General features: G+C 41.2%; 2 protein-coding genes across 2 annotated transcripts; both read left to right on the forward strand.

Moving 5' to 3' along the window:
* Positions 1-2,351: 2,351 nt before the first annotated feature.
* Positions 2,352-8,196, forward strand: LOC102299738 (N-acylethanolamine-hydrolyzing acid amidase; the record flags this gene model as incomplete). Its single annotated transcript, XM_005915249.2, is given in 11 exon segments — positions 2,352-2,495; positions 5,296-5,460; positions 5,567-5,690; positions 5,793-5,883; positions 5,964-6,049; positions 6,134-6,306; positions 6,400-6,462; positions 6,543-6,609; positions 6,702-6,730; positions 7,789-7,858; positions 7,954-8,196. Coding segments are annotated over 11 exon segments (1,033 nt in total), but the record flags the coding sequence as incomplete, so codon positions are not given.
* Positions 8,197-9,763: 1,567 nt separating this feature from the next.
* On the forward strand, positions 9,764-16,548 carry arl8bb (ADP-ribosylation factor-like 8Bb). The gene is made up of 7 exons (XM_005915250.3): positions 9,764-10,006; positions 12,298-12,378; positions 12,506-12,579; positions 12,712-12,805; positions 13,243-13,310; positions 13,937-14,007; positions 14,631-16,548. The coding sequence occupies exons 1-7, from the start codon at positions 9,884-9,886 to the stop codon at positions 14,678-14,680; spliced, it is 561 nt and encodes a 186-aa protein (XP_005915312.1). The 5' UTR covers positions 9,764-9,883; the 3' UTR covers positions 14,681-16,548.
* Positions 16,549-27,062: the final 10,514 nt, after the last annotated feature.

The following is a 27,062-nucleotide window of genomic DNA, read 5'->3' on the forward strand; positions in this document are numbered from 1 at the left end:
GGTATTAGTATGCAAAACCTGTGTTTGTCTGACGCTAGAGCATTTTTTTTGTAAATTACCATTTTCGTTCCCTTTTCACTGTGTGTATATTGTCCACTGCAGCAGCCTGGTAGGGGTGAGAAGCCATTTCTGTTGACTCTGTTTTCTCCTGTTTTTCACTTAGAAGGTCAGGTAAGTCTTTTGGTTGGTGTTTTTTTTTTTTTTTAATAGGGAAGTTTAGGGATGTTTAGGGGTTTGTTATTTTGGCATTGCTCACTGCCAATGTAAGTAAATGTCTGCATAGTGCTTTGAAAAGTACCGTAGTTTTCGGGTCATAAGCCGCTAATTTTTTCCCCACACTGAATACTGCGGCTTTTTTTTTTTCATGCGGCCAAAAATATTTTGCCTGGTAACAGTAGACCAATAAAACCTGGACCTGCATGCATCCACATTCCTCTCATTAAGCAGGCATTAAAATCAAAAGTTACAATTCCATGAACAGCGTAAACATGTCCAAAACCAGTCAAGCCTACAGTCATTTTACATGAGTGAAAATCTGTTAATAAAGGTGGGCGGATTGATCTGAGGTTGATCCCAACCTATAAGAATAATATGATCTTGATATAATATCCTTAAGTTGTTTGACAACATTCATTTGACAACATTCATTTCTGTACAATATAGTCTGGCTTTACCGCAGTCTGCTAGAGGCGAGCGGATCAATCGATTGATACCAATCAGTATCAATAGTGTTATCGGCAATATTGATCCTGCATTTACTTGGTATTGGATCAATAATTGGCAGAAAGATTGGACCAGCTGTGGACTCATAACCCCTTTTGTGAGTGATTATCTAACATGCCAACATAGCCTGCTGCTTTGGGCACATCTGTGATATGAAGATCACACAGTGATGTGCTTAAACAGAGAAGACTGAAGCCCAAAAGTCATATTTTAGATCACATATTCTCTTCCAGATCTCTGCCACTTTTTGATTAGTGGTAAATGACCCATGTAGGGTTGCTATAGTTTGATAGTAGTTTCAAGTTTATTTATTTATATAGTACTTTTAAAAACAACAGTTGTTGACCAAAGTACTGTACAGTAAAATAGTCAAAGCAGAAGACATACCAAATAAAATAGAATATAGATTAAGAGAAAATAGAATCATGGAATGAACAATAGAAACAGAGTCATCTTGATTTAAAAGCCAGAGAATAAAAGTGAGTCTTTTGACATGTTTTGAAAGTCTCAAGTGTTGGAGAGGTCCTGATATGCAAGGGCAATGAGTACACTGCTGTGGCATAATAAACCGTTTCAACTTATAATAATAATAATATGATCTTGGTATAATATCCTTGAGTTGTTTGACAACATTTGTATGATGTGTATTACCACAGTCGATCCAGATATTGATATTATCAGTACCAGTGTTGGTATTAGTAGACTGATATACTTTGTTTGTATCCTCTAAGTTCAGTATGTGTACCACTGAACTGGGTCAAATACATAAAAAAAGACTACCTCAAACATCTACTATGGAAAATGTTGAAACCTTTTTGTCTTGACTGCAGTGTTTTTATGTTTTGTTTTTTTTATTATTTACAGCCTATATCACATTTAAACAACAGAAGCTGAATGAAAGTGTGTTAGTGACAGGCACATTTAAATTCCAGGTCTCCAAAAAACAACAACAGAGTTTCGAAATACACAAAAAGCTAAAAGGAGTGTTTCTGTTCCTGTTTTTGCTTATGAGACTATATATAGATGACATTTACTGCTGAATGAAATGGCTATGTAGGAGTTTAAATTGGTTTATCTACTCAAAATCTGGGACAAGCTGGAATCTCAATGACCTTGGCATTAAGGTCAGGGCAGAGGTCAAATTTTCTGAAGATCTTGTGAATGTGATTACTCCAGAAGGGGATCACTTAGGATTCACAAGATGATACCACAGATGGAGTTTGAATCCTGCTGACATCCACCTCAAGGTCAGAGGTCAGCTTACTGAAAATCAACCAAATCACCACTGGGTTTACTTTTACTGTCTTCTGTTTCTAGCTGGTTAGAATGGTAACTGCGGATGAGAGAACATTATTATTATTAGTAGTAGAAGTAGTTGGAGGAGAAGGAGCAGTACTTAATGTATGCTAGTTGTCCATTGATGTTCCAATATTGTGATCAAGTTCAGCGCCTTCGTTTTGCGGAAGCGCTGCTCAGTTTGCATGAGTAAGTTCGCCGTTTCGTCCTTTTATTGTGAAAAGCTTGAAGCGGAAATGTCGTCGTTATCGTTGCCCGCCAGAGGCAGAGGAGTCGGCTGTCTCCGGTGCAGACGATCGAAAGATGGAGCGGACAACGCTGCTGCTGCTGCTCGGACTCGCAGTGTCGTGCCGGGCACAGTTTGCTCCACCCACGGTGAACATCAGTCTGGATGAAGATCCAGCAGTGCGATGGATGCCTCTTGCGAAAGTCTTCGACATAGACTACGTGAATAAAGCTGCTGTAGAGGTCATTGAGTAAGTTTGCCAGAAAGTATGCAACAAAAAAGTGCCACTTGCGAACTTTATCTTCGAAGTGGGTTTCGGGGGGTTTGAAGGGTTACTTCAAACATGCCTGTGTTTCAGAGCAGATTACAAAATCCGTGGTCTTAAATGTGGTTGGTGACGTATTGCTCAAAGCGATTAACACGTTTAAAGTACTCGGTAATTCTACATCATTGTTTGCTTGATCTTGTGTAACGATGCGATTTAAAAGTGATCTTCACATAATATTGCTACCGGAAGAAAGCAGGGGTCGCTCTCATGAGGTCCTCCTGGCAGATTTTCTGAAGTTTTTCTTGACCTTTTGTTTGCAACAGTACTATTTTTTAATCAAAAAGTGGTTGCCGTGTGATTCACACGGGAGGCATAGGCAGACAATAACTGCCTATGCCTCCAAGCAGTTATTGTTTTAACTGACATCAACCTCATTGGCAGGAGAACCAGACACAAGGCTTACAAGAAAAACAGGGTTTCTACACGCGGTTTTACCAACGTTTAAATTCTGTGAAATGTTAAGAATGCATGTCAGTTTTAAAAGTTGCCACATTATGTCTTAATTAAACCTGGGATCTGTTTAACATGAATGACTGGGTGGCCGGTAACACTAATGTTATAGAGTGTTACCAGAGTAAAAGGGCAGAGCAGCTAGTTGTTACTGTTTTATTACTTTATCTGGCGAGTACACACCTGTAAATTTATGACTGGATGCTGTGAAAGGCAGTTTTATTCAAAGGGGGGAAGTGGGAGTCCCTTTTACATGAGGTGTCTTCAAGGCTGTGATTGCTCTCACAAACACGTTCACACTTACAAGTAAAGATCTGCTAGTATACTTGTCACCCATCAACTGTCAGCGCCTGCAGCACCTCTGTTTTCCTGATAGTTTGACCGGTTGGAAATTCGAGCAGCAAGAATCCAGTTAAACTAGAAACTGCTTTTCAATTTTAGTATCATGGTCCTTTGAATGTTCTTGGATTTGTGTTGATTCTTTTTGGTTTCACTGCTGCTTTAGTGCTCTTAGCTTTTGATAGTTGTCAGGAGTTTTTTGGTTTATGTTTTGTTTTCATCATTCTGTTCATTTGGATTTTGGTTCTTGTTGCATTTAGAGGTCTAGTTAATGTTTAAGTCAGATTCTTGGTAATGTAACAAGATTAGAATTTTACGGCTCTGGTCTGGTGACATTACTATCTTCCTGGGTGTGTGTTTTGCTTTATGTTTTATTTAAGTTTTGGTTTCTGTTACGTTTTTTTGTTCCTCCTTCTGTCTGATCTTTCTGTTAGTGATATATTAACATGTTCAGTGTGAACCCTCTCGTTTTGTGGGCTGTTTCCTGTTCTGCTTTGACTTTGGCTTTCTCTTGAGCTATGTTTTGGTGTTATTTCCCGTTTGTCCAGTTGTGGTTGTTACTTTCGCCCGTGTCTCCTTCAGCTTGTGTTTATCAGCCCCGGTCAGCCCTCTGGTTTTGAAAACATTTTGTTGTGTCCTTTGTGGACTCTATTATCAGCTATTATCTACAGTGGCCCCGAGAGATCAAATGTACTGCAGCTTAAGAAAACACCAGCAAATAGAAAAAGGCTGTAGAAGAACAAAACACAGTGGAACTTGAATAAGACACAAAAATGTCTCAAAAGCTCACAAAAATAAATGAATACAAAAAGAAAAGTTCACAAAAAAACATAACTTTTTGTGCGTTTCTTTTCTTCTGTTGTATTTATTTCACTTTTGTTGTGTTCTGTTTTGTCTCCATAAACCTCTATTGCGTTTTATTCAACTTTCACTGTGTTTTTTTTGCTTTTGCAGCATTTTTCTGTTGCCTGGTGTTTCTTTAATTTACAGTATGTTTGACCCCTTAGGACCACTGTACCCAAGTGTACCCCAGCATTTGGGTATTTTAACTTAATCGTGATTTTCATACATAGAGTAAACTGTAAAATTGAATTTTGTAGTCCGCTTACTACCTGTTTTTGGGGGGGTTGGATTCTTAATACTTAGCTCTAACATATAACGGTGTCCTGTTTCCAGTGAAAATCGAAAACTTTATTGATTCGTTGACTTTATTGACTTTATCGGACTCGTGTCTCCTTCATTTGCCTGTGATCTAAAAATAGCAGCAGCCCTGCGTTCCACAGGCGTATGAGAAAATTAACTTGAAGGGGAGGACGGACAAAATGTAATCATAATGGCTTTTGATTTCCTTACGCCACACCACTTTAAGCTACATGTAGTCGGTGTATTAGAAAGTGGGTTAGCTGTGTGAAGATACTGATGCGAGCAGTGCCTAAGCTAAGCAATGCACTGTAGTGCATGTATGTAGGGAACCACTGTTAGCCACTTAAACACAGTCTGCCTGAAAAACGCCAAGGCAGTCAGTCCAGGGGAAGCATTGCAGGCACTACACACAACTAGCTCTACAGCAGAAAAGCAGAGTATCTTCAGAGATTGACACCATCAAACTCACACTATGTTGCTGTGAGACACCAAAACACAAAGAGCATTGAGCCTCACAAAGGATTATTTTATGTACAGTGTTTTTTTTATTGTGTTTTTGTTGCTTTTTTCCCATCCATTGTTCGAGTAGTTGCAAAGGACAACTCACTGAAACCCTCACAGCACAGATTAAACTTAACCTCCTCTCTCATTGCTTTATCTTATTTCTACCTTTGCTGTGTTGTCATGTTTATCTTCCACTACATCTCTGCTGACAGGGATTGCAGACCATCCATTCACTTCCGCTTGGGGATTGCAGACCAACATGCTAAATTTGCTTTCTTTGCTCCAGTTCCACGATTCCAAAATGGTTGCATCATGCAGTCAAACCTATTGTGATGGCCCTGGAAAAGTACGTTCCTCAGCCATATGCGGGGGAGATCCGCGGCCTGGCCTCACACTTGGGAGGAACGCTGTCCGACGTCATCCTGCTCAACTTTGCCTATGAAGTATCTGCGTATGTGTGATTTTTAAATCCACCTAGACATTTGTAGTGAAGCCCCACAGTGCCAAACAAAAGTTCAATCCTCTCATGCACACTAAACAACTTCATCCACTTCCAGATTCTGCACAAGCATCGTGGCTCAGGACACAAAGGGGCACGTGTACCACGGCAGGAACCTCGATTACCCGCATCCTGTTCTGAAGAATCTGACTTTTAACGCAGTCTTCCTCAAGAATGGAAAGGTACATCATGCATTAGCAGGTGCACAGCTAAAGTAATTACGTAGCAACTTGAATTTTTCAGACATTAAATCTAGTTTGTGTTTTATTGACACACCATTTCAGGAGGTATACCGTGGAACTTCGTTTGCGGGCTATGTCGGGCTATGGACGGGACAAAGCCCTAACAAGTTTACTGTCTCAGGTGACCAGCGAGGTAAGGCCACACATGGCTGTGGAAAAGGTAGCATCTTCATTTTTCTTCTTGTTTCCAAGCTTGTTTTTTTTTTTCCTAAGGAACTGAACACTGGTATAACTGGTGGAAGAACATCGTCTCTGCTTTCCTGTATAAGAGATCCCCCGTTAGTTGGCTGGTGAGGGAGGTGAGAAAAGTTAGTGTAGGGAAAAAGAAAAAAAAAAAGTTGACAATATGCGGAAGTGAAAGTATTCTTTGTGTGGCCTGACAGACACTGGAGGAAGCAGAGGACTTTCAGGATGCAGTCATGCGTCTTTCAAAAGTCCCCATCATCACTGGGGTGTATTACATAGTCGGCGGGGTGCGGGCCGGGGAAGGGGTCGTAATCACCAGAGATCGAGAGGGCCCTGCTGATATCTGGCCTCTGGAAACTGCGAAGGGAGGGTAGGTGAAAAAAAAAAGATCTGAGGAGGAGGATGGAAAATGATTGTATCGCTCAGTAAGCATTTCAATGTGTGTTTTGGGGATTGCTTTCAGATGGTTCAGAGTGGAGACAAACTTTGACCACTGGCTTCCTCCTCCTGCTAAAGATCATCGGAGGTGAGTCATGTCTCATGATGAGCACGCTTGCTGTGTTGCTGCTGCTGTTATTACACCGCTGCTGTGTGCTCATTTCTTAGAGAAGCGGCTAACAAAGCTCTAAATGCTACTGGCCAGGCGCACATCAATATGAATACACTCTATCAAGTAAGTCAATTAACCTCAACCTTGGTTCACGAAGTCACACTTCTGGTAATCGGAGACAATGTATGGGCTTATAACTCTGTCTCTTCCTCCAGGTTTTGTCCCTGAATCCAGTGTGTAATGGGTAAGAAGGACGTTATTCCTGTTTGATGCTCTTATTTGTCCTCCAGCAACTCTATAAATGCTGGTGTTGCTTAGATGGGATAGTTCACTTAGTGTGTTCATCACTTTTACTTCCCCTTTTCCGACTTCAGCAGTTATGTCAGTGGGCCCTTCGTTGACATGTACCACATACACTGTATTGCCAAACGAATTCGATCACCCATCCAAATGATTGAGTTCAGGTGTTCCAATCACGTCCATGGCCGCAGGTGTATAAAATCAAACACCTAGACATGGAGGCCGCTTCTACAAACATTTGTGAAAGAATGGCTCCCTCTCAGGAGCTCAGTGAATCCCAGTGTGGTACTGTGATGGGATGCCAGCTGTGCAACAAGTCCAGACGTGAAATTTCCTCAGAATTCAAAATTCCACAGTCAACTGTTAGTGGTATTATTAACAGTGTGTAAATGATTGGGAACGACGGCAGCTCAGCCATGAAGTGATAGGCCATGCACTGTTGGGATTGTGGGATCGTTGTTTAGAAGTTGGGCTCAACTCTTTACTTTCAGTGAAAGGAACTCTTCATGCTCCAACATACCAAGAGATTTTGGATGATTCCATACGCCCAACTTTGAGGGGACAGTTTGGGGATGGCTCCTTCCTGTTACAACATGACTGTGCACCAGCACACAAAACAATGTCCATGAAGACACGGATGAGCGAGTTTTGTGTGGGAGATCTTAACTGGCCTGCACAGAGTCCCGACCAAATCTGATAGGACACCTTTGGGTTGAATGAGAGTGGAGAGTGCGAGCCAGGCCTTCTCATCCAACATCAATGTCTGACTTCACTGACATCACATTAAACCCTATGGATTAAGAATGGGATGTCACTCAAATTCATATGTGTGTTAAAGCAGAAGAGTGAATACTTTTGACAGTATAGTGTAGGGAGTAGATTACAGAGAAACAATAGCTGAATGAATATCTTGATGTCTATTTTTCTGCTTTTTAAAAAATAAAACCTCACGCAATGAATCGCATTAAATAGTGACTGTCGTCTGTCTTAATATCCTCCCAGAATTACTATTTACACGACAGTGATGAGCGCAGCAGCCCCTGAGAAGTACATCACACTCCTTAGGCTGCAGGTAATTCAGTTTACACCTTAAACATTTATGCTCAATGAGGCGGTGATAATGTCAATGAAAAAAAAATATACTTGTCTCTTCAAATCTTTTTCAAGGACTGCAACAAGACAGACTGAGCTGACAGAGGTGGAGCAGTAAAAGACGCAGACTCCTTTTTCTTGCGGCAGGCGGCGATCTTCACGACTACTTGGAGGCTGCGCGATCAATGAGATGACAAGGGAATGCACCTGAAATATTCAATGACACTGTGCTAGTGCCTTTAATAAAATAGCATTTGCTGTGATTGTTTTTGCCATTTTATGCACCTTATCTTCCAATAAAACGTGGCTTTATTTTAATCTGTTTTTATTGTCCTTACTTTATAAGCATGACGAGAAGGACGCCCTGCCGGTTTCACGTCGTTAACTGCCAAGTGCAACAGATTATGCGATACAGTGCGCTCATGTTGTTTGCATGTTGTTTGTTATTTATATGAAAACCATGCACGCACACTCAAACCCTATTAGTTTGTGTTTCTAATGTGTCTATTCAGAAGGTGGCGGTGTACAGTTTTAGCTATCAGTTTATTGGTGTCCAGAACGTTTGGTCCTCTATTATAACCAGATCAAAGAATGGAAGGTGAAGAGAAATGCTTTTCTAGTCTTGTTTTTTGTGCTGATCTATCACCGCATAATGTGTAAAATGTACCTGCAGGGCGCACTTTGAAGTGCACATGTTCATGTTCGTTACTAAAATTAACATTACCGCGCTAGCGAGAGGTTGCGGGTGGAAAAATCAGAGTCAGCTTTCATGTTTTGGTGACCCAAAACATACTAAAACCCTGGTGCCAGCTGGAGGAAAGACGCCTATGCTCTAACCTTTATTCCAGAGAGTTGATCAAGATCTGCTAAATCCTGAGATAAGACACGCGAAAAATAATAACTTCTGCATTTCCAAATAGCGCAATAGTGAGTCAACTGGCACACAACAAGCAAATTCACATATTTCTAAGTTAAAAAAGGTGAGCCCAGCAGGCTTAAACGTGTGAGGAAACACACGCATGAGTGGAGGACGAAAGAGTGCGATCACAGGCACACACATTTGTTTATTAAAATCAGACGGAGAGGAGACTGTGGAAAGGCTGGGAACAGAACTGGGCTTGCTAGATTATAGTGAGACAACTGCATTCAACTATGAGGTAGGAGAGAAAAGAGGATACGAGGGATGCCAAGCTCATTTTATGTCACCGGCCACATACAGCCCACTTTGAAACCCCCCTTTCTGTCAGTGTAAAGAAGTTTAACTACTCATTTAATTGATGGGATATCGTCTTTTTTTTATAATATAAAAAGTGTAATTTCAGCAGTACGTCTTACTTTTTATTGCACGATAAAGATGTGCCTCTGTAGTAGATGAAAGAAATCTGTCAGCGTGGTTCTTTGAGCTTAAATGTAAGAAGTAAATTTTAAAATACAGAAATTAATTATTTTGGTTTAGTATGAATGCTCACGGGGAGGTCTTTATTGATAGAAAAAGCTGTAAACCCTGTGAAAGTACAGTTAAAATTTAAAAAAAAAATTATGTCCTCCTTCATGATGATGTTATTTGAGTCTTTGCTGGGCTGATTTTGCCCCCTGGGCCCTCTGTTGTATGATACAGTCATAATCAGTAAGGCTGAACACTGGGGAAAGTAATGTTTTCGTAACTACTGTCAGGTGTCATAAACAACAGAGCACGCGCATGTTAGTCACGGGAACTTTGACTGTGACATGATACAAGGAAAGAGTAGCAGGAGTAAAGATCATACCGGAGCAGGAAGGGCATCACTGTGCACCAGACCTGACAGCCATGACAGGGTTTCTCCAGGAGATGGCAGTAGTGCACCACATAAGGTGCCATTAAAACCCCTCAGAAGAAGAAGAGAATCACTTCTCCTGTCGCCAGGATCACATGATATGACAAAGCAGCTAGCTGCTTCCTGTGAACGCCGCTTCCCAATTTCCATCCTGACGGCCGCATAGACTTGCGACTACAGTTTCATACGAGATGCTGGCCCTTATAAACAGGCTCTTGGACTGGTTCAGGTCCCTCTTTTGGAAAGAAGAGATGGAGCTTACTTTAGTGGGACTTCAGTACTCCGGAAAAACCACATTCGTCAATGTGATAGCGGTAAGCAGCTGACGATTGCGAAGTCGCACAGTCACAGTGCGGGCCCAGGCTGTTACCTTATATAGGTCGCAGAAGGAGGTTTCAGTACGTGCTGTGTATAACTTTTACTTGTCTGCATTTCTACACCGTAACTTCTAAAGACAATGCGACATGGCTGCTTAGCCGGGTCGCAAAGCTACAAGTATACCGCAGTAGCTGCAGCATTAGCTGCGGTACTCCCTGTCGTTGTTTTGCTAGCTGCGGTGACGAACTTGGTTGGTATGATATGCGCTTACGTGTGAAACGGTCATGTGAACGGAGCCGTCAGTGCTTTCGTTGCTGCCAATGTGTCAACACAAGCGGTATGTCGACAACACGGGCTGTTATTTGGTTTTGAACACAGTCTGCCTCGTCATGTTGCTAGCAGGGTGTACCGGGGGGGACGACACTTGAGTAATCATGGCTGCAGGCTGCCAGCTGCGAATACTTGCATAGTCTGTCATCAAAATATTTCCTAATCTTTCAAAGTGACATCCTATAAGCTAACAAGAGCAGTCCTCCCACTTCCTTTCGTTTGAGTTGTATTTTTATGGCTTGTTGTCATGCAGCAGGCAGCGTGGACGCTATAAAAGTTAACCCCTCACTTTGTTGTTGTGTCTGACAGTCACAGTGACAGCTGTAGGCGGATGTGAGGTTAGTGATGATTCCACGTTTGATTGTGCCATGGTGTCATTTTTAAGGTCTCGAGCCATTTTCCCTCACACATTGATTGCATACATGACAGTTTAGACCTTTTTGCATATGTAAATCTGTTGACCTCTTATACATTTTCCTCGCATCTTTCTAAACGTACAAAGTTCTCACTGCTGAGTCATGACCTCAGTCGATGTAAGACTGTGTTGTACTGACCAAAACAGTTTCCCATTTAGAATTAAGGTCTTTGGTGCTTTAAACCTGTGGAATGTGTGATCACGGTGCAAAGGTTGGTATCAGAAAGCGTGGTTATTACAGGAGGTATGTGAGCAGTTTACACATTTTTGTTGTTTTGGTTCTCTGTTCCTGCATGTTTAGTTTGAAATAATAAAGTACATCCAAGTGCCACTTCATAGTGTGTCAGAGTTGAGGGCTTCAAAAGTATTTGGATTCTTGGATATTAAGTTAAAAGTGGCCAGGCTAAAGATGTGAATATACATAAACAAAGGATAATCAAAAGTCTGTCAAAGGTTGGTTGTTGGGCATAATCACCAGGTCAGGTGATCACATCTTGTGGCTGCATGGGACAAGAATGCTCTTCAGGATGTAGACTACATAAATGTTTTTTTTCTTTGTCAGTGGGTGAGACAAATCTTTGAGATCAGAACCTCATGGGACTCAGTACAGAATGCAACCTCATGCTAAGCATTCAAAAACACACAGATTGGGTAAAGCTGTGAAACAAAGTACATTGAAAGGCAAGTGTGAAGAAAGTGGGAGACCTTGAAAGCCAAAGCATACCCACCCCTCATTTGGCAAGCCTGATGGTGCTGTTATGGTTGCCTGGGGAACTGGCACACTGACATTTATTGATGATTTCTCTGCTGTCAGAAGCAGCAGTGTTAATGTAGAAGCTTATAGGAGGATTTTTGTGTTTTTTTAGATCCCACCAGTTTCACTGGACCTCTATTCATAATTAAATGTAAAGAGGTGCAATATCCATGCCTGGCTGAGTCACACCTGATCTCGATGACTGGCCAAAGACCAGAGTAAAGAGAGAAAGACCTTGTAGCAACCCAAAGCTGTTAGCTGCAGTGAAGGCCTGGGAGAATCACCAGGGAAGATGCAAGCAGTGTGCTTGTGTCTGTGGGTTCAGATACTGGCTGCAGTAAAGTTTGTCTTCATGTAAATGTGTCCAAATTTATTTATTTTTTTAACCTTTAGACCATTTCCATCCAATTTCGTTTTCCAGTGATGCAAACCCACTCCAATTACAGCTGAAACCTCATGACTTTATTCTTTATCCATTATTGTATTTCATATTGATTGAGCTGAAAACACAAATCACGATTACTTGTGATGTGAACTTGGTGCCATCTATGTGTCAGCACAATCTTATGATTCATGTAGTTAAAATGGCAAATGCTCAAATTCAGCTAGAAGAAAATAACCCTTGTAATTCAATTATTTCCTAATTTAATCGTGCACAGAAGTGACTAGTGTGCACAGTGTTTTTCATGTGGCTTTTAGATCAGATTAAAGCATGCTGACTTCAAAAAGGAAGCATGCAGTCTTGACTAATATGAGATTGTCCTTTGTCTGCTATTTGTCTCGTGCAGTCAGGACAGTTCAGTGAAGACATGATCCCCACAGTTGGTTTCAACATGCGGAAGGTTACTAAAGGCAACGTGACAATAAAGGTAAGCTACCAAAAATGGGTATGCAGCTGGTTAGTAAGTAAAAATGTAAATGGGACTATTTACAATGTTTACAGATAAAATGGTGTGTGTGTCGTTTCTGACTCAATTTTGTGCTTTCTTGCGTCAGATATGGGACATAGGTGGACAGCCCCGCTTCAGAAGCATGTGGGAGCGCTATTGTAGAGGAGTCAATGCTATTGTGTAAGTGTGTTGCCAAAAAGGTACAACATGTTCCCTTTGTGGCTGCATGAAAAATGTAGCAAATTGCACATTAATATTCAGAAATGCCTTGTTTCAGTGAGCTCTAATTTGATTATCTCTCCCCATCCTTAGTTACATGGTGGACGCAGCAGACCGAGAGAAGATAGAAGCTTCCAGAAATGAACTGCACAACCTTTTAGACAAACCACAGCTACAAGGAATTCCAGTAAGAGACCTCTTGTTAATTTTTTATTTTTATTTTTAAAACACCAGAAGCTTGTGGTGTTACAGCAAGCACTCGATGATCAGGATCCAGTGACAGTCACAAGCAGTCATTAAAGTCATAGTTAGCAATTGCAGAAAGCCATTAGATGCAGTGACTCAGGCTTGATGATGTTACACTTGTTGGTAATATGAAACAGAGCTTGAATTATGGATGTTTTTTTTGGGTTTTTTTTTTTTTTTTTTTTCATTGAGTTGACGGAGTGCGATTTGATGAATCCATAAGATTTCCTGCTTCCTCGACTCAACACTTCACGCAGGCAGTTTATTTTGCCTTAACAGTAAAGATTGTGTGATGGTTGAGGCATGTGATTGAGTGAAGAGAGTGATGCTGATACATTGCTGCATTAGGTATTGATCAGCCCTGTCTTTCTTTTCCAGGTGCTAGTCCTTGGTAACAAACGAGACCTACCCAATGCACTTGATGAGAAGCAGCTTATTGAAAAAATGTAAGAAATGAACTCCTGCCAAATGTTCTGTTAGTGGTGTTGTTACATAATAAGTGTCTACTTGACCAGTGTTTGATGATTCCTAATAACCCCATAGAACATGAAGTACAAGTTTGAAAATTGAGGTCACTGCATTCTTTCTGATAGCCAGCAGGGGTCCTTGTTTGCAAAAATATATCATGTAGAGGTCCATGAGAACATTTCCATACTCCTCAATTGCTGTGACCTGAGTAAACAATTTTCTTATGAGTTTATGATCCCCTCACTAGTTTCATAAAAAAAATTCAATCCACTTTCATGTAAAATTTGTAATTTACAGTCACAATTATTAATTTGTATGATAAAGTAGGGTGTGCTTTAGGGCGGGGCTTCACACTGTACATGCGTACAGTGTGCTTGGTTTCTCAGTCAGATCTACCTCTTGCTCATCATGGTTCAAGAAACCAAACCAGGTCGATTCTTGAAAACTGGACTTGAGAAGTTGATGGGTAACATTGCAGTTTATACAGTCTATGGGATTTTTTGCGAATGTCAATCTGTAAGATAAGCTAGTGACTGATGCGGTGGTCACGTGTCCATGGACTACTACCATTTGAATTTCACATTTCTCACTTTCCTCATTACAGGAATCTATCTGCCATTCAGGACCGAGAGATCTGCTGCTACTCTGTGTCCTGCAAAGAGAAAGACAACATAGGTAAGTATCTGAGGATTTGTGGAAGCCATGAAATGATCATTCAGGGGTTTAAAAGAGCTTGAATCAACTTAACCTTCATTTTCAGTCTTAGGTTAATGTCAGGCATTGTTGGCAGTGCTGTGACTATTCTGTTGAAAATGACGTTATCTTGGCATTATCTTTAATGCAGCATAACTGAAATGAAGCTCGGTATACACGGGATGTAGGCAGTTACATAAAGTATTTAGTCTGTTGATATGGATTATGATTTGTTCTCATATTCTAACCAGGTATTATTCTAGATGATAGAGAGGCATAGCATGCAGAACTACTCTTTATAGTTGTCAGTTAGGTCCTCTTTCAGCCTTCAGGGTGGATTTGGTTGATATCTTGTGGTTTCCTTTTGTCTGTCATGCTGATTAAAGTGCTGTGCAGAAGACAGCTTAAACAGCAAAACAATCTGATGTAGAAGGGATGAACACATGCATAAAGGAATAGCATTTATGATACAAAGAAATTAATAAAGTGAGCAGACCAAGAAATCCATTGTGGCCCTCATCAGTTTAAGTGTACTGCCTAATGCTTCACAGATAGTGTTTGCTTGGGTGTTAAAGATCTGTTGACTGTTCCTCCTCCACCCGCAGATATCACACTGCAGTGGCTCATCCAGCATTCAAAGTCACGGAGAAGCTGAAAGTAAAGCCCCGCCCTCCTCTCCCTCCCGGTCGCAGCTCTGGCCTCAGCCCCACTTTACGGTCATGGGTCCTTGACAGTCAATCCCTTCCACTGCCTCTGTGACGTATTCCAGCTCTCTCCGCTCACTACTGTCGCCACGCGCACCATCCACTACACTACCATAGATGTGTAGCCTCCCCCTGTACAGCACTACCACCACCCCAAAACCACCTGGAGTCTTGAAAAGTTGTCTCACTACTGTGCTAGCAGGTGGATTGTTCATACCCATCATGCCTTATCGCTCATCATTACAGACATGATGTGGGTCTGTGTACATCATGGAGTTTTTCTTTTAAATGTTGCAGTATACTGTTCCCCAGCTACATTAGGATGGAGCTCCTCTAATCCCACAATCAAACATGTGCTCTGTTGCCTGTCAACATTTGGTGTTTACGTGACATTGTGCGATTGTAGTTTTTAAACAGTTATTTGCCAAATGGTGATGATGATGATGGTCACTTGTGCTAAATGCCTTCAATTCCTGATAATCTCTTTAGCAATGCGTTTTTATTTGCTGGTGTATGGAAGCACTGTTCTAATAAATGACTTGAATCAAAGTTTACACGTAACATAACGATCAATAGAAGGTAAGACTTTAAGTGGCGGCTGCGTCTGGGGCAACAATCCTGAGCAAAGTTTTAAGTGCCTTCAGCTGAGAGCGTTCCCGATCAGACAGTTATTGCCCAACGCACTTTTTGAAGCCTCTATTATAAACAAACACTCAGTACAGACACAGCAGAAATCCCTTGATTACACTTAACGCCGCCTCTCGACAATCTCATTCTGTTTTGTAATCACACAAACGCATTACGACGTCTGAGAAAAAGGCAGTGCCGGGCTAACGCTGAGGATGAAGTAATGAATGAGTGCCGAGCGAGTGAGACAATGTTACATGTTTGGTTGCTGGGTACTTTGAAGCCTGCAGGCTGTGAATGCTAATGTAGCTTTTTGAAGTGTAACTTTTGCTTGCAGTTCTCAGGTCGTTCTCAGTCTGAGCGCAGCATGGGCGTGCCCGAGTCTGTGTGTCCATAATCTTCTTGTTTGAGTTGGATAAGTGGAAGGCAGTGTTAGCTGTGATGATGGAGCACACTGAGAACAGAGGGCAGTCTATGAGTTCAGAGTGTTGAATGCTTGATGTCGTCCATTCTTTGCGATACTCTTATCAGAGTCCTGATGTCTGATTTTCTTTTTTCTTGCTCTTGTTGAAAGCCTTAGCAGTCCAAGGACAGTACTGTGTCCTCAGAAAACGACATATTGATTGACGAGCAGTGTCCTTGCAGCGAAAAGACAATGACCCCCCACCCCCCGGTTAAAGAAAACAAAAAGTATGAGCACTGTATACTATTAATCCACCCCCTGCTTGGCCAGTACATCACTATGAAATGTCTTTTTCTTCTGGTTTTCTATGCCCCCCTCCCCCCAGTTTAAAGTGACCTATTCCTTCTGCTCCCATATTTGTATGTAGGCCTGCTCGGCTCGTGTATTTCACTGCAATACCGTCGACAAGTCCATCACGCTCCGTCGTCTCACATTGTTTTTCAGCGTCTGTTGGAAATCGTCGTAATCATAGATGTCGATTGTTGGGACCACAGCAGCGGTGAGGGGCTGTATAATCTGGTGACTGTATGGGAAATTTGGGGAAAGCTTTTGTTAACTGTGTAATAATCTAGCCTATTTGCAATTTGTATGTGCATGTGCTCAACTTATTCACATTCAACTGCAGACTTTGTAAATAAGAAGTTGGCGTTTTTATTCCAACAAATGCTCTGTAGATGTCATGCATTCTTTCCCTGTGATTGCTAATAAATTTGTTTTTATTTTTAAGGATTTCAAGTGTGGCATCACTTATTTTGTGCGTGTGTGTGTGTGTGTGTGTGTGTGTGTGTGGATTGTCTATAAATGTTTTGCCACTAGATGGAAGCAGAGGACTTTGCAAAGCTGGAGGTTTAGTGTTTCTTAAACACTCCTAGGTTTGTCAGAGGGTTTGTTCTGCTGCATTGTCCTGCAGCTTTCCTCTGCCCTGGGACTCTGGAGTAAACTCTTAACTCGAAGGTTATTTCTTTGAGTCGTCCATAGCACTGGAAATATATTTATTATTGGCAGACATTTAGAATGAGACAAAGTGTATGTGATCACAATAATCATGCCATATTTTTCATCTTTCATTCAGTTAAATTTGATTTTATTTACATAGCACTAAATCACAACAAAAGTTACCTCAAAGATCTTTATATATTAAGGTAGAGACCCTACAGTAATAGAGAGGAAACCCCAACAATCAGCTGTCCCCAATGAGCAAGCACTTGGTGATGGTGAGAAGGAAAAACTCCCTTTTAATAGGAAGGAACCTCCAGCAGAACCAGGCTCAGGGAGGAGTGACCATCTGCCATCAGGCTGAAGGAGAGGAGACCCTGTGGAAGAGAGCAAGACATTAGATTTAATCATTAGTCATTATTAGAGTGGTGTATAAACATACAGTGAGTTTAGAAGAAACACTCTGGGCTGGTGGCTTCCCATGATGCACTAAATATAAGTTTTATCAAAACAAAGTTTTAAGCGTAATCTTAAAAGTAGAGAAGATTTGGGAACTGGTTTCACAGAAGAGAGGCTCCTATATAAAAACAAAATAAAACTCGATCCCCCGAATGTACAAAAGAAAAACTTTGTGCTACGTTTGTGGATATATTGTTTTACCGCTATTGTGTAATAGAAGATTAGCACCTCTGTGTTTCTTGGCAGCAAATTGACTATTATGCAAAGAAATGTAACACCCATAACATTAAGGCAAACGCCGGGAGGGCGTTGCAAACTAGGGGGCAATAAAGCGAACGGTGATCGTGGGCCTGTGCTGTTCAAGCACAGGCCCACTCTCATTTCTTAGATGCAGCGTTTAATGAACACCATCTGGCATTTACTGCAGTCAGAAGGTGCGGAGAGATCCAGGTGTTTTCCGGCGGAGAAACGCAGGGTGTGCGTGTCCACATGGGGTCTTTAGGTATGTGCGTCTGCGGTTTACAGTTGCTGTTGGGATTGTGCAGTGGTTACAAACCACAGAGGGAAGGTCACACAGACGACCTAAAGGCGTGGCAAACTCTTAGCGTAGCTGCATCCTGTTACTAGTTCACCCATGCTGTAATACACCACCCGCCACTGCAGCATTGTTAGCATTTCTTGTGTGTACAAACTTGTGAGCTTGCCCTGTGAATGATCGTCAGCCAAATTACAGGAGCTCTAATGAGAAGAATTCCTCAGTGTTCCTGCAAATATGATTTGCTTTCTCTCTACTTCACAGCTACAACTCTGAGCTTAATGAGCTTAAACTTTCCTAATTAATGACAATGCAACTGGGCTGCTCTACAGCTATCTGACATCCATTCAGCGTCTTGTCTATAAAATACTCCATGTATAAATGTGAATAACAGGTTCACTTTGAAGCTGCTGTCACTCATACGTTGGACATTCTCACTCAGCACTGGTGCTGTACAATACTTCAATTTTTGTTTTTGATATGATGCCAAGTAAACCTCTGCTCAGCACTGCATGTGTATGGAATCCTGCGCTTTCCCTTCCAAACATGGAGACAGTGTTGCACTTTTATCCGTTTTAAAAAGGGGAAATATTAAATATCTGCCCAGTTACAGGATAACTTCCTCCTGACGTACAGTCATAAGCACGCTGAGTTTATTTAGCTGGTTCCACTGAAGCATTAGTGACGACTGAACTATCCTTATAAAAGCAAGAGCGTTCCCATTTCCTTCCTTCCTTCCTTCTTCCTCTACCTTGGTGTCATTATAAACTGTTTTTATGTCTTCCAGACAGGGCTGTAATAATATTTAGTTCACTTCCAGCATTTAGACTTTTAGGTCATGCTATTTATAATATACAGCATTTGCAGCGCACCCATGGAGCATCTCACTAAATCCTGGAGCTGAGAACATGTAGTTCAAGGAGGTCACGGTTGTTTCGTGTCTGATTTACAGCATCTGTGTTGATATGAGTTTTAAACAACAAGCTATTAAATCTAAACTTCAGCTCAGTTACAAAGATGTATGGCATGAAAATGATAGAAAACTCAAATTCAAACCATCACACGCTGAGTACGTATGTAAGTCAACCAACTCCTGGACTCCTGACTTTCATATTTCAGATTTTTTTTTCCAGGTCTTTGTCAGACTGCTTTGTTCATGTGACAGCAGCGAGGGCAGAGTATCACTGTGTTTAGCTGAGCTAAGTGTGGGGCAATTTGTCCAGGGATCTGAAAAGCTTGTTTTATGATACATAAATAATGTGTTCCAAAGTTGTTAAAACTATAGTGTTGGGATTAGAGGTTTGGAGCTCAGCATTGACAGGCATCTGCAAGCACTTCATTCAGTTCCCTGTGCGGACCGTAATTTGGCACTAATCACTATGTGTGGAATGTCACATGATTCATACAGAGCTGCATGGTACATATCACCATCCTTAGTGCTCGGCACCCTGTAAAAGACAGATGGTGACGTGCACACACACACACCCTGTAGTAACCCAGCTTAATGGGGCTCCATAGACAACTGCATTCCTGCACTTAGCTGTTTTACCCCAGCCTTTTATGAATGTTTATTAGTGTGGATACACGAGTGAGTGTTTGAGTCAAATTAGCTGTGGTTAAGCAATCTCATTAGACTTTTTTTCTCTTTAATGAAACTTTGTTAGATAAATGAAAGCTCCTCTCAGGAGATACTTATTCACAAGCAGGCACCACAGCATGTAGAGCCATATATTTGATTTGGCAGATCTTTACATCCTGATATAACCTCCAGGGGATTTGAGTCTCCTCCAGGGACTGAGTATGGGATCCCTCACTTGTTTGTTAAATATGTAAAGTACTACACTATGAAGCCACTGATTACTTGGTTAAATTAAATACAAAATTTAATTTTCACACCAAAAGAATTTATTGTATGTAGAAGTGACCCACCTTGCTTTCTTTTTAATATCCAGAAGGGGGCGACTCCTGGGATGCAAAAGAATTTGGTCGTATTGTCTGTGAAAAAAAGGCATTGCGCTCCCTCATTCTCATCCTCATTCTCCCTCATTCTCTATTTTATATTGTTGACTGAATTTGTTATATTGACTGAATATGAAATTCATTTAGGAAATTATGGTTATTATTAGAATCAGAAGGGAGATTTCCCAGTGTGTGCTCAATAAATAATAACTTTACAGTAATAACCAGTGAACGTTTCACAGTCAGAGCCACCACTCATTCATCATGCCTGGTTTCTCGTTTACGCCATAGATGACACTAAATGATAGATGTAGCTACTATGATTCATTTATTAGTTCATTTCCCTGTGTGGACCTGCATTCTATTTCATGGCCAGCAGGGGGCGATCTCTCTGGTTGCAAAAGAATTCTGGTTGTATAGAAGTCTGTGGAGAAAACCTTGTTTAAGCGACTGAGTGTGTCCTCTTGGTGTTTTTTAAATCAAATGTGGCGATGAGGGTGGGTCTGACTGAAGCTATATGCTCATTAGCTGCCAAGTTGGCATCCAGTGAGTATATCTTGGATAATCCCCTTTTCTCAAACTTAGACTGACTAAAATTTTAAAAATAGCTCATTGTTATATATAATATAAACCGAAATTAACAACTGAAAACACGAACCCAGCTGCAAAGTGTTTATGGAGGTCCTGGCAATTTCCTATAGACTTCTATAGGACCTAAAGTCTTTTTGCAACCCCACTTATTGCCTACTGGTGGCCATTAAATAGAATAGCTTGACTTTTGAGCTCTGGAAGCTATGCCAATCTTTTACACCATAACCATGTTAGCAAGCTATTACTAGCATTGGGCGAGGTACTGCAAGCATGGTTGTACGCAGGCATTGTTAATAATAGGCATATTATTTTATATTAATACTTATCTGTTCAAGGCTCTTTTTTTTTTGTAATTTTTGTGAAACAACCAAGTTTTCTTTCATTACTATTTTTTCAACCAATTATTCAGGTAAAACATGTAAAAATATATGACAAAAACTGCTTCAACCAACACACATGCTTTATACTTGAAACAGAGATTTTCATTAGTCACGTAGTTAAGAGTGTACTCGAGCTGCAAGTGAGAAACTTGTTTTTGATTTGACATAAACCTTTTTTTTGCGTGATTGTAGGAGTCCGAAAAAGCTGCTGAGACCTCCAAATGCAAGAATTCCATTTCCACTCAGTGAGAGTAATCTTTCAGGTCCATTCTGTTATCCGGTGTCCTCTCAGATAGCCAGCTCCCCTGTGAATGCTTTCATACTCTCACCTCCCTGCCTCGGCTCTGACACTCTCCCCTCCTCTGATTCCATTAAAAATCATAACTTCAGCTCCTGGGGCTCTGATCAAACAGGGCGGCTAATGCATTTTTACTGCGTTTTGATTTTTTTTTTTCCTGTGTACCTCATATTTACATATAGATTGAGTATTTATCAGTCTGCGTTTTAAGGCAGATTCACTGTAGTCCACTTTATTAAACCATGTTGGATTTATGTATATTTAATGAAAAGTTGGTGTAGGGAGTGTAATTCTTTGAACAAGGGAGTGTATTTGCTATGTGGGGTGAATAGTAATGCAGGGACTGAGCACAAGCCTGAACCTCTTCTCTCAGGAGCTCCACACATGTGCAACCTTCAACATGTGATTAATAATGCAAAACAATACATCAAAATCTTCCTCCGAGCGCAAAAATCTTTATTGGTTGTCTGGACTCCAGGAAGTCATTGCACCTGGCTAAGACATAGTCCCACACATAATTCACTACTGTTTTTTTAGGCATGTGTTACATATATAGATTTATAACATCTAATAATTTGAGGTGCTGACATCTAATTTTGCTGTGTTTGGGCCAATCTGGCTCCTTTCATCTCCTTCCGGTCTGTAGCTAAGCTAAATTAAGTAGCTAGCAGCACAGCAATAGTAGAAAGCAAGAGGTAATATGCTAACTGTTACATAGCACACAGGAGAGGTGAAAAAAAAAGAGGCTTTTTTTAGTTGAAAACCAAGGGTAGATATTGGGTAATTGCTACCCACACAATGCATACAATTAGTTTCCAGTAGTGCAAACACAACACTGTTCTCTATCTCACCGTAATTAGGTGGGTTTATTCATTAACATGCCCTGGGAGGTCTTTAAACCATGACAAACACAATTGTGAAGAGTGGAATAAAAGAGCATGTCGCCATAAAATGTGTCTTTTCTGATAAATGTTGTCCAAATCCCTACAAAGGAAGTCTTTACTGTGCGCTTCCAGCGTTCATAGCTGAAGGCTTGAAGAATCCGCTGCTCTTTCTTTGCCTTAGCACCAGGTATGAGTGTGTTAGAGGACTTTGCAGGGGCCGTGTGACTCCTTTATCCTCCAGTCACCCTAACTTCAGGTTGACAATGGCTGTAAACCCCCATGAATCATGAATAGAGAGCACTGACAGGACAAATGGTGCACTGTAGGCTGGAATGTTGAGGGGGAAAAAAAAGATTAACAATAGGGGCAAAATAATGTGGTGCAGACAATGTAGCAAATGAGCAAAGGGTCAGCCGTGCTGATTTTTTTCCCCCTTTCAAAAACATGGAGCGTTGTTTCACTTCCATTGCTCCAAGCACTAAGCCTGGCTGCCAGAAAGAGTTAAATATCATAGGCCACCTTTATTCCTCTAAATAAGGCCTTGATGAGACTTTGGACTCAGTTCAGTGAGAGGGACAGATGTTCTCAAACGAATTGGAAACCAAGCGACAGCTGGATTTAGACCAGGTAGCCTGCCTTTGATATCAGCACTGCAGGTAGCCTTGGCAGAGAACATGAGGCCAATCAGATGGAAGTACAGCCTTACCTTGGTTTGATCCCCTGCCAGGGCACACCCTACACCTCCAAGCTGACACGGTGTGCATATTCATCCTTACTGCGTGTCAAGTTGCATCGGCAGCAATGATGGAGTTAGCATAGCTCCAGATAAAAAGTGATTTATGAAGAAGCCTCCAGTGTTTTGTGAGATGGCGATCTGTTGCTCTTCTTCTGACTCAGTCTTCTTGGCTACATTTGTTTGAATTCTATTTTTTTCAGATTACCTTAGGGAAATATCTACAGCACTGTCTCTCGAGCACCATGATTTATTCTTGCTCATACAGTACAAGTAACATTTGTCCCCCTGGGTTTGGGCTCCATTATAAACTATGAAGAGGCTGAAGTTTTGCTGATGAGAAACAGCTGCAGCACAAGTTACCTCAGTCGCATGAAGACATAGGAAAAAATAGCAACTTGGCAACTTTTAACCAGCTACCTGGACATGCACACTTTTCAGCTACAAGCAGCCTGCAGAGGGAAACAGAGAAAAGCGTGCCATGGGACAGCAACGTCTCTCAAATGCATACTAGATACTGAGTTTCGCTATGACATCCTTTTTTCCTTCCTGTAACATGTTCATGTTTTCCACACTGTATTCTAAGTGTGTGACTTTAATGGATTGTCCGTTTTAATTATGCTGACTTGCTTGCACTGGTTTGCAAATGGTAGTTTTGCTTTAGCAGTGTTGTTGTTGAGATTTTTCCAAAGCAAACTTTCCAGTCATTAATTCGCTCGCCTATACAACCACTTCTATGTGTTATGGTGTAATTAAAGAAGTGTTTGAACATGATCTGATGAAGAAAAGTGTTTGGCTACACAGAAAAGGAGATGAGGCATGGCAATCACAGCCGAAGAAAGAATTACATTCTTTGACATAGTTAGCATGTCCTTCACACTCACTCTGTAGCCAAGTTAAAAGCATTTCTGGGAGCCTGATTAAAGGTTGCATACAGAACAGCACTGGAGCACAGCATATGCAGGTCTTTGAGAGCAGAGTCCTTCCATAAAAAAGCATGATGAAGCAGGACTGGAACGCTATTGTTTTTTCAGGAATGTTGTTTCCTTGCTGCTGGCATTCGCCTCCGAAATGAGAACATGTTACTATTTCTGGTGCAGAATGTCTCATTGTGTCAGACCACAATGAGGACAATGCCCTCTGAAGGTGACACTTCATAAAGGTTGGTTGGTGGTAAACAATAACCCGGGCCAGGGATCCAATGCCTGGGAGCTCAAAACTAAATGCCAGTTCAGATGAGAACTCAGAGGCAATAAAAAAGCCCTGTACCTTACACTCCATTTATACCTCCTCATATTATTCTTAAAGGAGTTTGAACTGTTGGAAAAATTAATTTTTTAAAATCAGAAGTTTAATTATTTGTAAATGAGCTACTTTAAAGTATGTGGTATTTAGGTATTTGCTTGGTTACTAAACTACAATAATTTAAAGATCAGACACAGTTTGACACCTTCAAGTTAAACTGACTGGTTCTTACATAGTCTAACTGAGAACACAAAGCACTTTTTTCCCTATATAAATGCTTTCTGTCTAACATACACACGCACACACACACACACACACACACACAGAGCAAAGTGCAGTTAGTATCTTGCCCGAGGACACATTCCACACAAACTGGAGCAGCCGGGATCGAACCACCAACCTTCCAGATAGTAGATGACCTGCTCTATTTCCTGAGCTGCAGCCACCCCAAAAGCAAAGAAATTTAACAAGTAAGTAAAATCTGTTTTCTGCATGTTAATCTAGAAGTTTTGAAATTTTAGGTATTATATAAAAGTAAAAAACTGACTTTTAAGATGCTAGTCTAGTCTCTCGCATGCATCATATTTTAGGCTGTTAAGAAAATGAGTGCAATGAATTCTGACTTAAACATATTAATGAACTCTGTTATAAACAGAAATTGATGCATTATTATTTGTCATAAAACACTTTTTTCCTTCACTTAGAGAACATACAGTAAAATTTCAGGTTGCTATGTTGACAGCAGGCTAGCTGTCTCTTTCAGTTTCCACTCTTTCAGGCACTAGCTGTAGCTTTGCACTTGGCTTGCTAGCTAATAAGCAAGCGGCACAAATCTTCTATTCTAACTGTTGCACAGAATACAAATAAAACAATAAACAAAAAAACAAAAGAAAAAATGGAGTGATGAGATTTTTTTTCACCAGCAGCCCTAAGTCGGGTCATTTCCAGCTTCCATCAACTTAGCATTAACATTGTCCAGACACTACACATGCTGAGGTAACTTATTTTAAGCATGCAAACAAATCTAATGCTTGGAAACAATTAAAAGCACTATCTTTTTATGTCAATAGAAAAGAGAATTAAATCATGTTTGCAGACTTCCTGTTCTCCTCCCATCATGTGCACCTGCAAGAGGCTAATTCTGAGTAAACATGAGAGGGAAATTATTATTTGTTCTTGTGAAATTGGTTATATTTTCTTTGGAGCCACACAGACAAGTTCCTGGCTTGAGCCCACAGTATGAGGCTGAGAGGATATGGACACAGAGAGAGGTTGTCCATACTGACAAGCTGCAGAACAGGTTTTCCAGTTTATATGTTTGCACTGAATAGTTTACAGTCTTGGCTATTTCTCACTTTAAAAGAAATGTTTTTGTGGATTTTTTTGCAGTCTCCAAGCATATCCTATTTTTATGTCTGAAATGTGGCCTATAGTTGTAAAAAAGGAGGGCTTTCATTTTCCTGTGACACTTGCATTGTGTGCCTTTTTTACAGGCCTGGCGTGTGGAATGCATTTGTAGCTTTCTCTGGCTTATTGCATTCTCATTAAGCTATAAAGATTCTCTGGAGCTGGCCTGCTTTCTGCAGCTACGGTGGTCTTCTCAGCGAAAGACGTGTCATGTCCCACGTCATTGTGAACTACCGTCTCCACCCTTTCACTCAGAGACACGTCACCTCTGCCTCTGAACATGCGAAACGTCACAAACTCCTAATAATCGCCATGCATGATTTCTCTGGAGAGGGTTGACAACTATCTTTGTGTCCTTAGCGCTGCCTCTTGCTCTCGAGAGGCTCTGTGCATTCCTGCAGCCGTTGGTCACTGAGTCGTTTCCATTGAGGCTGGAGAGCATGGGAGAGCTGTGCGTCTCCGGACTGATGGATGGCCTGTCTGACTTTATCTGAGCAGGACGGACGCTGCGTTGGCTGTGACCCAGAGATTGTCACTTCTGACTGCTTTATCAAGGCCTGACTTATAGAGCTGTCATCCTCTTAGAGCAAGGTTCCCAGGCACCTCGTCCAGCCATTCCCTCCTTCTGTCTGTCACAGTGCCACCCAGAGACCTTGGCCTGTATGGCTTCATGCTTGACTGGATGCCTGCATCCTACCCACCCAGGGACTCATTCATTAAAAAAAAAAAAAAACTTGTCTTGATCCATCAGCCCCACCCTTACTTGTTGTAAGAGCCACTCTATTGCCAAGTGGTTTAGATGTTCACGTTTTAGATATACAGCAGATAGACTGAGTGTAAGAAAAAGATGTTTCTTGAGCAATTTCATAAGATGCCCGTTCCTGTTACATCTTCCTTGTCTTATGTGCTCAAAAGACATGACTTTCAAACACTTTCAGTACCATGGTGGATATGCCTCTTTTTCTGCTCTTCACACTACAAAGCCTGAGTGTAAAAAAAAAAAGAAGAAGAAGAGAGAGAAAAAAGATGGCAATTTTTCAAACATATTCTTAAAAGCTCAGTCCAAGCTCGAGCTTGCTATGAAACCACAGCGGAGTTCCTTCCTTATTCTCACTTTGATGAGCCATTGGAGAGCTTGGCAGGAAGCCAGGCGAAGTCTGGGGCCCTCTTGCACATTCTGATGTTTTGTTTCAAACAGAGCAGCTTTTGTTCAGCTGTCGGAAAGGGAGGGATTGGCAGCACGTCGGAGTGTGTTTAGCAACCACAAACACACTGCGTGTGTTTATTTTTCTTTTTAATTTTTTTTACCAAGGTAATAAAGACGCAGTTACACGTGTTTCATACCGCCACCATGAGCATCATCAATTAAGAATGTGAGGAATCGTGCCCGTGTTTGCGTGCGTGTGTGTACGCTCATCTTTAACAGATAAATGGGCTCAAGGATATTCCAGAGGGTAAAAGATCAGTTACAGAGTTCCGTCTTCAGATCTGTCCTTTGACTTCTGTTGACAAAACCCGATGTCCTTTGAGCAAATCCATAAATAAAATATAAAAATGACCATTAAATTCTTTTCAGCATGGTTTGTCACTTGGAGGCTACCTATGGCAGGGTCTTTTGGTTACTTTGCTCATCGTAGACTTTACTTGTACAAACTGTATAAACTGTAAATAAGGCACATGCCATTCAGCTCACTGCTCATCAGTACTTTGCTTTAATGCATATTGTGACCATCAAAACTGAGACACCAGGGACTCGTTAGGATCACTCGGCATTTTGACTCCAGATGTGAGGCCGTTTGAGTGCATTCACACTAAT

The sequence above is a fragment of the Haplochromis burtoni genome, unplaced genomic scaffold (genome assembly GCF_018398535.1).
Source record: "Haplochromis burtoni strain Fernald_Lab_line unplaced genomic scaffold, NCSU_Asbu1 Contig_12, whole genome shotgun sequence".
Lineage (NCBI taxonomy): Eukaryota > Metazoa > Chordata > Actinopteri > Cichliformes > Cichlidae > Haplochromis > Haplochromis burtoni.